The sequence below is a fragment of the Orycteropus afer genome, unplaced genomic scaffold (genome assembly GCF_000298275.1).
Source record: "Orycteropus afer afer isolate SDZICR_OR568_19922 unplaced genomic scaffold, OryAfe1.0 scaffold00437, whole genome shotgun sequence".
Lineage (NCBI taxonomy): Eukaryota > Metazoa > Chordata > Mammalia > Tubulidentata > Orycteropodidae > Orycteropus > Orycteropus afer.
In genome coordinates, this window is record NW_006922024.1 from 653,799 (window position 1) to 666,676 (window position 12,878).

At 35.5% G+C, this 12,878-nt stretch overlaps 1 protein-coding gene across 1 annotated transcript in view; it reads right to left on the bottom strand.

Annotated features, from left to right (window-relative positions):
- NCAM2 (neural cell adhesion molecule 2) overlaps positions 1-12,878 on the bottom strand; it is a 434,855-nt gene that overhangs the window by 110,018 nt on the left and 311,959 nt on the right. The window contains exons 12-13 of the mRNA XM_007954167.1: positions 6,821-6,940; positions 5,100-5,221 (exon numbers count right to left, since the gene is read on the bottom strand). Coding sequence (XP_007952358.1) covers positions 5,100-5,221; positions 6,821-6,940 — 242 coding nt within the window. The remainder of the gene's footprint in view (positions 1-5,099; positions 5,222-6,820; positions 6,941-12,878) is intronic.

Genomic DNA, 12,878 nt, shown 5'->3' on the forward strand with positions numbered 1-12,878 from the left:
AATGTGCCATCAGTGTTGGAGGAAGACTCATTAATAACCTGTGATATGCAGAAGACACAACCTTGCTTGCTGAAAGTAAGGATGATTTGAAGCACTTACTATGAAGATCAAAGAAAACAGTCTTCAGTATGGAGTACTACTCAACATAAAGAAAAATAAATGAATAAATTATCACAACTGGACCAAAAAGCAATATCATGATAAATGGAGAAAAGATTGAAGTTGTCAAAGATAGCATTTTACTTAATTTAGTTGGATCCACAATCAATGGTCATGGAAGCAGCAATCAAGAAATCAGATCTCATATTGCACTGGGAAAATCTGCTGCAAGAAACCTCTTTAAAGTGTTAAAGATCAAAGATCTCACTCACAACCAAGGTGTGCTTAACCCAAGCCATGCAATTTTTAATTGCCTCATATGCATGTTAAAGCTGGACAATGAATAAGGAAGACCAAAAGACAGTTGATGCCTTTGAATTGTGGTGTTGGTGAAAAATACTGAAAATACCACATACTGCAAGAAGAATGAACCGATCTTTTCTAGAAGAAGTGCATCCGGAATGGTCATTGACAGGGAGAATGGCCAGACTTCATCTCATCTACTTTGGTCATATGGTCAGAAGGGACTAAGCAACCACTGCCGTGGAGTCAGATCTGAGTCATAGTTACCCCACCTTGGCTTTCTGAGGCAGTATCATTATGGAAGGAGATTGTCCAACCTTCCTTCTGAGGAATGGCTGGGGGGTTTGAACCACCAGCCTTCTAGTCACTAGAAAATGATATCATGCTTGATAAAGTAGAAGGTCAGCAAAAAAGGGGAAGACCCTTAACAAAATGGTTTGACACAGTGGCTACAACAATGGGCTAAATCATAGCAAGGATTTAAGGATGGTGCATGATCAGGTAGTGTTTTGTTCTGTTGAACATAGTGTAGTTATGAGTTGTAGCAGACTCATCATCATCCAACAACTATAGTAATGGTGATACAATATATGCTAATTTTATGAGTAACATCTGTATGAAAATTAGTGACCATTTTATGCAAATAAAGTAATAACGGCTTTTTCATAAGTGAATTTGTAATGTTACCTCTTAGATTTGTTTTAGATATTTTGAGAAAGGTACAGAATATTAGCAGTCATGTTCATTTTGGTTTCTGAAATTCATTTTATCATAACATAAAATAGAAATAAAGGTAAAAAAATTACAGTATTTTGGAAATATAAATATTTTCTTAATAAAAACAATTAAAATTAAGAAAGTAAGACATGATAAAGAAATCACAGAAATAATAAATATTTACTATCATAAATTCAAATGAACAATTGCAGTTGAAATGAATATACCATTTGTGTTATTTCCAGTACAAGTCTTTAGAAAGGATATGTCAAAATAAATTGCTAAGTTTTTGGTAATTATAGACATAGAAATATGTTTATCATGGGATTTTATTCAGCTTCTCTACAAATATTTACCATCTATCTGTATTTTTTTACCATAAAATCTATTGGACATAAATGTGGGCTGCAATCTATGTGGAAGACCTGTTATCCTAGTTTCAATATATTTGTTAATTGGATTCTAGACTATATCTCTCAGAAAGAGCATTTCTCCATTTTAAAGAAATTCCATATGAACAATTGAGAATGGTCAAGAAACCTGGGTTGAGAGGTATGTAACTATCAGGTTCACTGACATCAATGAGCCTTTCAGAGCTGTGTTGGAGTAAAGGTGTGAGGTATCCAAAGCAGAGTATCCGAAGGAAAGACATAGTTACTCATCACTGCCAGTGTGAAACCAGAGTGAAAGAGAGGTTCCTGAAGTGGATATTAATATAAAATTTATGTCGCAAAATATTTATTTGCAATATTCAAAATAAATTTTTTTTATATTACCTTCCAAATGTAGATATTTTAATTTGGAACCATAAATGTATAATTTTTTAAAAATTGTATATTTCTGAGGAAATATTTAAAATGTGTATATACTATTGTAGACTGATTTTTTAAACACTACCTTGTAAAATATAGCATTCATAGCATTTGTTGTTGTTGTTAGGTGCTCTTGAGTTGTGTCTGACTCATAGAGATCCTATGTACAGCGGAACAAAAACACAGACCAGTACTGTGCCAGCTCCACGATCCCTGCTATACCTGAGCTCATCATTGTAGCCTCTGTGTCAATCCATCTTGTTGACAGTTTTCCCCTCTTTTGTTGATCTTCCACTTTACCAATCCTCATACCCTTTTTCAGGGAATAATCTCTTCTTACAACATGACCAATGTAGGTGAGATGAAATCTGGCCATTGTCACTTCCAAGAAGCATACCTGCTGAACCTCTTCCAGGACTGATTGGTAAATTCTTTTAGTGGTCCATGGTATTTTGAGGATTCTTTGCCAGCACCACAACTCAAAAGCATCAACTACTCTTCTTCGGTCTTCCTTATTCATTGTTCAGCTCTCACATGCATATGAGGCGACCAAAAATACCATGGCTTAGGTCAGGTGCACCTTAGTCTTCAAGGAGACATCTTTGTTCTTCAGAACTTGGAAGTCACCTTTTGTAGCCGATTTGCCTAGTGCTATGCATTGTCTGATATCTTGACTGCTGCTTCCATTGGTGTTGATTGTAGAGCCAAGTAATATAAAGTCTTTGACAATTTCAATCTTATCTCCATCTATGGTGATGCTGCTTATTGGTCAAGTTGTGAGGACTTTTTGTTTTCTTTATATTGAGGTGTAATCTACACTGCAGACTATATTCTTTAATCTTCATCAGTAAGTGTTTCAAGTTATCCTCACTCTCACCAAGCAAAGTTGTGTCATCGGGATATTGCAGGTTGTTAATAATTCTTGCTCCAATCCTGATGCCATGTTCCACTGCATATAGCCCATCTTCTTGGATTATTTGCTCAGCGTAGAATTTGAACAACTATGGTGAAAGGATACAACCCTGACACATTCCCTTCTTGAATTTAAAGCATGCAATGTCCCCTTGTTCTCTTCGAATGATAGTCTCCTGGTCGATGTACTGGTTCCTCACAAGTACAATTAAGTGTTCTGGAATTCTCATTCTTCTCAATGCTATCCACAATTTGTTATGATGCACACAATCAATAAAAGACAAGTAAACATCTTTCCAGTATTCTTTGCTTTCAGCCAAGATCCATCTGATATCAGCAATGATATCCCTCATACCATGTCTTCTTCTGAATCCAGCTTGCATTTCTGGAAGTTCTCTGTCAAAATACTGCTGTAATCATTTTTGAATAATCATCAGTAAGATTTTATTTGCATCACATATTAAAGATATTGTTTGGTAATTTCCACATTCTGTGGGATCACCTTTCTTTGGAATGGGTACAAATATGGATCTCTTCCAGTCAGCTGACCAGGTAGTTGTCTTCCAAATCTCCTGACATAGATGAATGAGTGCCTCCAGCATGGCATCAGTTTGTTGAAACATTTCAATGGGTATCCTGTCAATTCCTGGAGCTTTGTTTTTCACCACTTCTTTCAGTGCAGCTTTGACTTCTTCCTTTGATACCATTGGTTCTGGATCATATGCCACCTCCTGAAATGGATGAACATCGACCAAATCTTTTTGGTACATTGACTCCATGTATTCCTTCCATCTTCTTTTGCTGTTTCCTGCATCATTATTTTGCCCATCAAATCTTTCAATATTGCAACTCGAGGCTTAAATTTTTTCTTCAGTCCATTTACCTTGAGAAATGCCAAGCATGTTCTTCCCTTTTGGTTTTCTAACTCCAGGTTTTTGCACATTTCATTATATTCAGTTTTATTCATAGTATTAACCGATATTAAATTTTGTCAATATAAATATTAAATTGAGCCTGTATTATAAGAATAATTATATATTAGTAGGAGCGCTGGTAGCATAGTGCCTAAGGCACCTGACTGCTTACCAGAAGGCTGGAGGTTCAAACCCACCAGCTACTTTTCGGGAGGAAGGTTGGGCAACCTACTTCTGTAGTGATACCGCCTTGGAAACCCAAGGAGGGTCGCTATGAGTCGGGGCCAACTCGACAGCACATAACAACAACAACAACATATATATTAGTAAACAAATCATACAAAATTTAATTTAAAATTGTGTTAATTTTTAAAATATTTTACAATAGACATCAATATTCAATAGGAGCTTTGGTAGTGCAGTGGTTAGGCATTTGGCTGCTAATCAAAAAGTTAGCAGTTTGAAACCACTAGCTGCTCCATGGAAGAAAGATGACACAGTTTGCTTCTGTAAAGATTTGTAGCCTTGGAAACCTAAAGAGGGTCTCTATGGATCGGAATCAACTCGATGGCAGTGAGTTTGTTTATTTGGTTTTGGACCAACATTCAATGGCACTTGTGAGAAAGTTGTTGGGAGAAATCATTATCAGTGGCATTATTGTCTGCTGCAGGCAGAGGCATAGTCCAATAGGCCACATTCCATACCTGTCTGCAACCATCTGGCACGCTCTACTCCCCACGTGCATCAAAAGATCCAGGGCAGCTTCTGATTATCCAAAGTCCCTTACCAGCTAGTGCTAAATAAACTAGAAGACAACTCTTCCCTATTTCTCAAGTTACATATGATCATTTTTGTCAGCTATCAGAGATAGAACAGTCTGATTATTTAATTAAATCAATTTATTCTCAGGTATATTTGTCAATAATTCTACTTAGAGTAACTACAAGTGACAAGAAGACTTAGTTTAGGGTTATTTTTAGTACAAGGAATCAGAGGTGAGAATATCCTGTAAAATTGACAGAAGAAACAGGGAAATGGCATCTCATTTTTGAAATGTTGCCAAGTCCCATTTCACACTTAGATATCACAAAATTAAGTACAGAAAGTATTATTACCCATGGTCTATGCTTAGGTGTTTTCTTTTTTTTTTTTAATTCAAGCACTTTACAATTTATAATGATGAATTTCAGCAATGAAAAATTGGCATTTGAATTTCCTTGACTGCTATTTATCATCGCTGTTATTTAATATGCATTCATTTCTGATATATCTATGAATTCAATACAAATCTTCATAGAATTTGAAAACACTTGCAACAAAATGATAATGAATCGGTACTTACACTTCTATATTTCACAATGTATTCCAAAATAGGGGCCCCTCCATCATCCTGTTTGGTGATGCTGAGTTTAAAGCTCTTCCCGCTGCTTGGTTGTCCCTGGATTGATGGAGGACTCGGTTCACCTAAATATGCAATACAACATTCTTCACATTCACACACATATCAAATGTGTAAAGAAACTGCAATTTTATAAAAGAACAGCATCATGTAATCAAAAGATATGAAGTTCTCTCCGGATTTACCATTTTCTACTTGACATTTGATGTGATATAATCTCGGATCCTCATTTTTCCCATTTCAGAAAAGAGCAACATTCATAAAACTGGAAGTATTGTGCCAAAATTGTGAAATATCAGAACTAAGCATTTTATTTATACTGATATGAAAAATCTCTGGAAACTGTATTACATTATATAAGTGAAAAACTTCATTTATCTTACTATTAATAGTATATAATTCTATTTTTTTTAATTAATAGATTAGAGCTATAAAAGAGAATACATTAACCTATTAAACAGAATTGGTAGCCTGCCAACCAAGAAAGATAACTATTTATCTTTTCGTACTAGCATTTTAAAAAATAAGATGTATATTTGAATTAAATATGTTTGTAGGATCCTATTCTATTGATGTGTGCTTCAATTATTTTCTTTTAGTAACAATAAAACACTTTCTTTTGATTTTTGTTCTTCATCAAGATGATCTTATAACAAAGATGGTTATAATATTTTTAATATAATAGGGATGTATTGAAGTGCAAGAATTTTAAATAGGAAGAGTGCCATCAGTGCTCAGTAATTTGGAATGAGAACTCCTTGCTGTGTGCCACTGAGCTAATATTTTGGGGCACATCCTCTGACTTACTTTATTATCTTCATTTTTGGAAGATGTATTAGGAAAAAAACAAACCTGGAGATGGGATCATGAATCAAAATTTCCTCGTTAAAAAAATAACGAGAGGGTTAAAAAGACACTAGTATTGGGAATGGAGAAAAGAGAATACATTTTGCCAATTTTATGAAAAGAAATGTAATTGGTCACAAATTACGGCAAAATAATTTATGGTGGCCAATTTGGCTGTCCTGCCACGTATACATAATAGGCAGGATTATGCAAAGGTTTTCTCTCATTTATCATAATTTATTGAACATAAAAGAAACATTAAGTCTTTTTATATTTATCTTAACTTTCTCAAGTAAACTCAATTGACCACACAATACCCCAAAGCAGGATGATTAGGAGGAAAGCTGATACAGTTATTATTTTCCTGCAGTCACTGTTGTAATGGATTAATTTAGTAGTTCCATTTTCCTCACATTAAAGCATAAATAATTTGTGAGAAAGGCAATAGTCACAACTCATAAATATAATTTTGTACTTGGCATATTACATAGACATTTTTCCACTGTCCCACAGGATAAAGTTTGAACACTACGATTTGATTATTCACACTACAGATAAGTAGGACACCTTTGTGTCTGAGACAGTTTCCTGAAAACAAACTCACTGTTGGAAAACAAATTCAGTGCATCTTTTTCCCTTGTTCAAAAGTGATTTATTTCTTCTATTAATCTGAGATGCAAGTATATTCAGGAACCATTTAAATAAAGACATAATTCACTTTGCCAAGAGTTAACACTTCCCCTTGAATTTCAAAATCTTTTTTACGTTTGCAAGTGAAGAGAATGTCAACAGAGCATACGACAGAAAAGATAACTTACGAACTGGTAGTGTTTGGAAGATTTCGATCTTACTATAGTCTCCTTGCCCTTTTCCATTTACAGCTGCAACCCTGATTTCATATGTTGTATTTGGTTCCAGGTTGTTCAAAACAACCATTGCTAGAAGAAGAAGAAAAATATATGTAAATATTTATGCTTAAGGAATTTTAATAAGGCAAAGAAACCAAAGCATCATAATGCTGAGTGAGTAGTTTCATTGTAAAGCATTCCATGAAATACCTGAAAAAAAAATGATAATAAAACAAATTTAAGAAGAGAATGATTTGTGAAGATTCCTCTTTTATTTTAGCTTTCCAATCCAAGGTCCAACTTTTAAAGTAGAGAAATTGTAACTTCTTTTGTGATATATATCCTCATTCCTATCATTCTGCTGTATACTCATGCAGCAGAAAGTAAAATCTGTTTTATCATCTGTTAATTTTCATGACATAATTATGAGGTAAATATTTTCCAGAGAATTTTTGGACTACCCTAAGTAAATGCTTAAATGTGCTCATTCGGAACTTGAACAAAGACCAAAAGGCTGCTGCTCAAACAGAACAACGGATATGTTTTTGTTGTTGTTGTTGTTTGACATCGAGTCAGACCCAACTCCTGGTGACCCCTCCTTGGGTTTCTGAGGCAGTATCACTATGGAAGTAGATTGCCTAATCTTCTTTCCAAGGATTGGCTGGTGGGTTTGAACCGCCAGCCTTCTGGTTAGCAGTCAAGTGCCTTAGGCACTATGCTATGATTTAAAATCAAGAAGTGTGTGTATTAGGGTTATATCCTTTCACCATACTTATTCAATCTGTATGATGAGAAAATAATTCCAGAAGCTTTACTATATGGAGAAGAACATGGTATGCAAATGACAACAGTTTTGCTTGCTGAAAGTGAAGAAGACTTAATGCAAGTACTGATGAAGATCAAATACTACAGCCTTTAGTGCAAATTACAAGTCAACAAAAAGAAAACAGAAGTCCTCACTACTCAACAACTATGCAACATCATGATAAATGGAGATTGTATTGATGTTGTCAATGTTTTAATTTCACTTGGATCCAAAATCAATTCCCATGAAAGCAGCAGCCAAGAAATCAAATGAATGATTCCATTGGGCAAATCTATTCCAAAAAATTTCTTTAAAGGGTAGAAAAGCAAAGATACTACTTTAAAGACTATGGTGAGCCTGATCCAAGCTATGGTATGTTTCAATCACCTCGGCTCATATGTATGCAAAACATGGATAAGATTAAGGAAGACTGAAGAAGAATTGATGAATTTGCATTATGAAGTTAGCAAAGAATACTGTCTATATCACAGACTACAAGTAGAACAAACAAATCTGTTTTGGATGAAGTACAGCTGGAATGCTACTTAGAAGGGAGAATGGCTAGATTTTGTCTCTTATACTTCAGTTATGCTGTTAGGAGAGAGAAATCCCTGGAGAAGGATACCCTGCTTGGTAAATTAGAGGGCCAGAGAAAATGAGGAAGACCCTCAACAAGGTGGATTTGCACAGTGGCTGTAACAAGGGGCTCAAACATGGCAGAAACAGGATGGCACAGGAAAAGGCAGTTCTGTTTTGTTGTACGTAGGGTTGCTATGAGACAGAACCAACTCTTCAGCACCTAACAACAATACCAAATGGAATACATAATATATGTAAATGGGATAGATATATATATATATATATATATACACACACACACATATATACACACACACACATATATATATACATATATATATATATATATACATATATATATTTAACAAAGACCAAAAGGCTGATATATATATCACCTTGGCCTCCAGTAAGGTGTGTCAAAGTGTCCCAAGTTGAGTTTGAAGCAAAAGAAGACCATTTATTCTGTAATCTCAAGCCAGATCATCAAATTATTTTTAATTCTACCTTAAAAGTTGTCATCTATTTTATTTTGACTCTTAATTTCTTCCCAACTATACCAGACCTGGATGCAACATACACAAAGGAGAAGAAAAACTCTGAAATAGTGAGAAGGTTATTAGAAACATCTCCTGGGTCATGCCAACCCCTGAAATTTGCCAGACAATTTTAGATACAATTGTAGATTTCACATTTTCACAAATTCCTCCATGAAAGCTAGAAAACACACTATATTTGTCCCAATCCTTACTGATTTTGCTAAGCAAAACAAAAACCTATTCCAGGGGAAAGAGCAAAGCCTTTTGAGTAATCAAAAGGAACTTACACATGATTTTCATTATAAATCTTTGTCAAATGGTCAATACATAATAGAAATAGATAATAATAAATCAAAAAATAAAAGATCAAATTGCAGATATCTGTGATAATATTTGTATTTGGTTTGATGTGAACCATAACTGACAATGACATACATTCAAAATAATTTCAATATAGTTTGTTAATATATTATTTCTGATAAATAATTATGATAGAGATTAACAGAAAAAAAAAACATTTAAAATCCCATACTATATGAATATACTCAATAGATTTATTTAAATTTTTCTATTTGTTGCATTCTTTTCCCCTTATTTTTCATTAAGGTTTATATAATAATTTTAAAATCTTTACTGTATTACTTATTAAACTTCATAAAAGAATACATAGTTCTCAAATACATTATAGAGCTGTTTTCTTTGTCTAACATGCTGAATTTTAATACCAAATAGAATAGGTATCAGCAGATAAAGGTTTAGGACAGAAACACATAGTCCCAATAGCATTCAGACTATACCTAACCTAGTAGAGACGCTATAAAGCAGCAGAAAGATGTATTTGCAGTTGGCAACACTTTCATTCAGATTTCCTGGTTTAACTGTCTACTTTGTAAGAAAACTAAAATTCTTTTTGAATGTGCATCATTTTGTCAAAATTTCAGCTTATAACACATGGTGTCAGAGCTAAAGGAAGCCAACTGGGAAAGGATCGATTGGCATGGAAAACCTACTGATTAGAATCTTGAAGGATAAATGGAAAAACCAAGTCTTGAATTAAATGATTTTTGACAAGCTAACAACCTGTGAGCTTTTGTAGGAAGCCCAAAGCCAGTTGCTGACCTACAGCAAATGAATATGTAATGTCAGCCTCAGACAATGAATACAGCCATAATCGAGGGCATGTGAGTACATAGATGGTGCTGGTCAAAAGAGAGCAGAGAACAACACTGAATTTAGTAGCTAAAATGCTAAGATGTTGGAAATTTACTGTCCTTAGGAAGCAAACTTCTGTTCGTAGAATACCAAGGATTTTAAGAGTTATAATTCACCAAAATTTGCCAAGTTAATTAGGTCATACCTAACCCAAGTTTTAAAACAAAGTAAAATTGACCTACTGTTCTGCAGAGATTAAAACCTTTTCAAAGTATGTGTATTCTTTAGGGCTTTTGTTAGCTATTCAACTGTGTCCTCTCCAAAAATACTGCATTACCATTAACACCAAACACCAGGCTACAGATAAACACATAAACATCTAAGATCAGATGGGGGTCAGTGAACAGGGGTATACTCTAGACCAAGGATTGACTCAGCATAGGCTAATCTTACACAGATACCAGTGATACAAAATATCAGCAATACTTACAGAACCAACAGAAGGCAGACAGAGTAATCCCTCACAGAGAGCCAGACACTGTGGGAGAGATAGCCAATGAATCTACCAACTCAGGACCATAGTCCTGGGGGACACCAGATTCAATTGGCGCAACAAAATACATAAAAGCCTTGTTCCTCATCCTACGTTGGTGAGTAGTGACTGGAGTCTTAAAAAGTTTCAAGCGGCCATCTAAGATGCAGCTAATGGGCTCCTATCTTAGGAAGCGAAGAACAGTACAAAAAAACAAGAACATTTAGAAGCAATCAGCCCTAGCACATGATGGACCTTGAGACCAGAAGAACTAGATAGTGTCCAGCTACCAATGCCAACCACTCAGGAAAGGATCAAATCTGGAGATCCTGGATAGACTGGGAGGAAAAATGTGGAACAAAATTCAAAAACCCAATAATGACCAGAATTACTGGTTGGATGGAGTCTATTGAGATCCCCAGTATTATGGCCCTGGGATACATTCTTGGCCTGGAATAAAACTCACTCTCAGGAGCTACCTTTCAGTCCAACAGTAAACAAGATGTACATGCAGACCACTCAACCCAGGGTGATGCACACACATACTCTATGGAGATGCATTCCTCGGAGCAATCGACCACAAGGCACCAGAGGGGCAACATTTAAACGGAGGAAATGCAGGACACACAGGAGTGCATAATTATGAGGGGCATGGTGGGAGGGGAGGGTTATTGGGTAGGGAGGGGAAGAAACTGGGTTAGGGCTGGGGCTTGTAAATGGGGAGTGAAACTAAATGTACACATACTATGGAATGTAAAACAAACTCCACTCTGTAAATTTGAACCTAAAGCACAATAAAATAATGATAATAATAAATAAACACTGACAATTAAAGTTTTATTTCTTTGCAAAGAAAAAAAAAAGTTTTAAAGGTTTATTGGGGAGTAACATATGGATAGGAATGGGGTTAAAGCAGGATTGAGCAAAGAGATCTGTCAGACCACAATAAATTCTCTCCCAGACAATTGGGAAATTACAGAGGAAAGACATGCTAGAGAGATGAGTCCCATGTTTGGGCCATCCTTACATTAAAATAATAATAATAATAATAAATATCTATGCAAGTGGTGAAATTTTATGAAATGTTGCAAAATACTCTCTGTACATCAACAAATAAAGTTCTAATGGATTTATGAATGGTAATAACAATTTACACAGATAGTCCACGTAGTAAGTATGCTAAATAATAATAAATCAGAAATAACTATAGATGTTTATGTTGCTGCAAACTACTTTTGTTTCTGATGGAACTCTCCATAATTCTGTGATGTAAAGAAGTAGTTGCAAGCAGCATTTGAAGAGCATGAGGCATACTGCAACTTGGGTATGAAGGTGAGGTTAACTGGTAATTTCTGGCTAAATAAAATTCAACAAGAAACATACTAGGACCATGAGACCAGAAAAAGTAGATGGTGCCAAGCTACCACTGCTGACCACCGTGAAAGGGAACACAACAGAAAGTCCTAGATAGAGTGGGAGAAACACGTGGAACAAAACTCAAAATCATGAAGACAACCAGGATTACTGGTTGGATAGAGACTGATGGACATCCCAAGACTATGGCCATTACACATCTTTGAAGCTTGGAATCAGACTCACTCTTGACGCTCAACTTTCAGCCAAACAACTGAGAGACAAAAACACCGGAAATGTACACACTCCTTAAAACGATAAACGACAGGACTCAAAAGGGCAACATTTGTCCAGGGATAAAGCTCAGAAATCAGGAAGGAATAGGAAAGAAGGAGAATTGAAAAGGTCAACACAAGGAGGAAGTGGGAAGAGTGCTGTTACATTTTGGAGGCTGTAAAAATTTTATGAATCAATATATGGAAGACCAATTTGCTCTGTAAACTTTCATCCAAATCACAATGTTGTTGTTGTTATTGATATGTGCCGTGGAGTCTGTCCCGACTCATAGCGACCCTTCCTTGGGTTTCCGAGGCAGTATCACTATGGAAGTAGACTGCCCAACCTTCCTTCTGGTGGTGGGTTTGAATGGCCAGCCTTCTGGTTAGCAGTAAAGTGATTTAGGCACTATGCTATTGTTGTTGTTGTTGTTATGTGCCGTCGAGTCAGCCCCGACTCATAGCAACCCCTCCTTGGGTTTCCGAGGCAGTATCACTACGGAAGTAGGATTGCCCAACCTTCCTTCCGAGGAGTGTCTGGTGGGTTTGAACCGCCAGCCTTCTGGTTAGCAGTCAAGTGCTTTAGCCACTATGCTACCAGAGCCCCTACTATGCTATTAGAGCTCCTCAAATCACAATAAAAAGTTATTAAAAAGCAATAAAAATTAAGTAACATAGTAGAATTTAAAGCATGCATTTTAATTGAGAAATACCTGTAAATGAAAATCAGAAATTAGAGGTAAGGAGATCACATTTTATATACAGTGTCTTCATTATTTTCGGTTGAAAATGGATA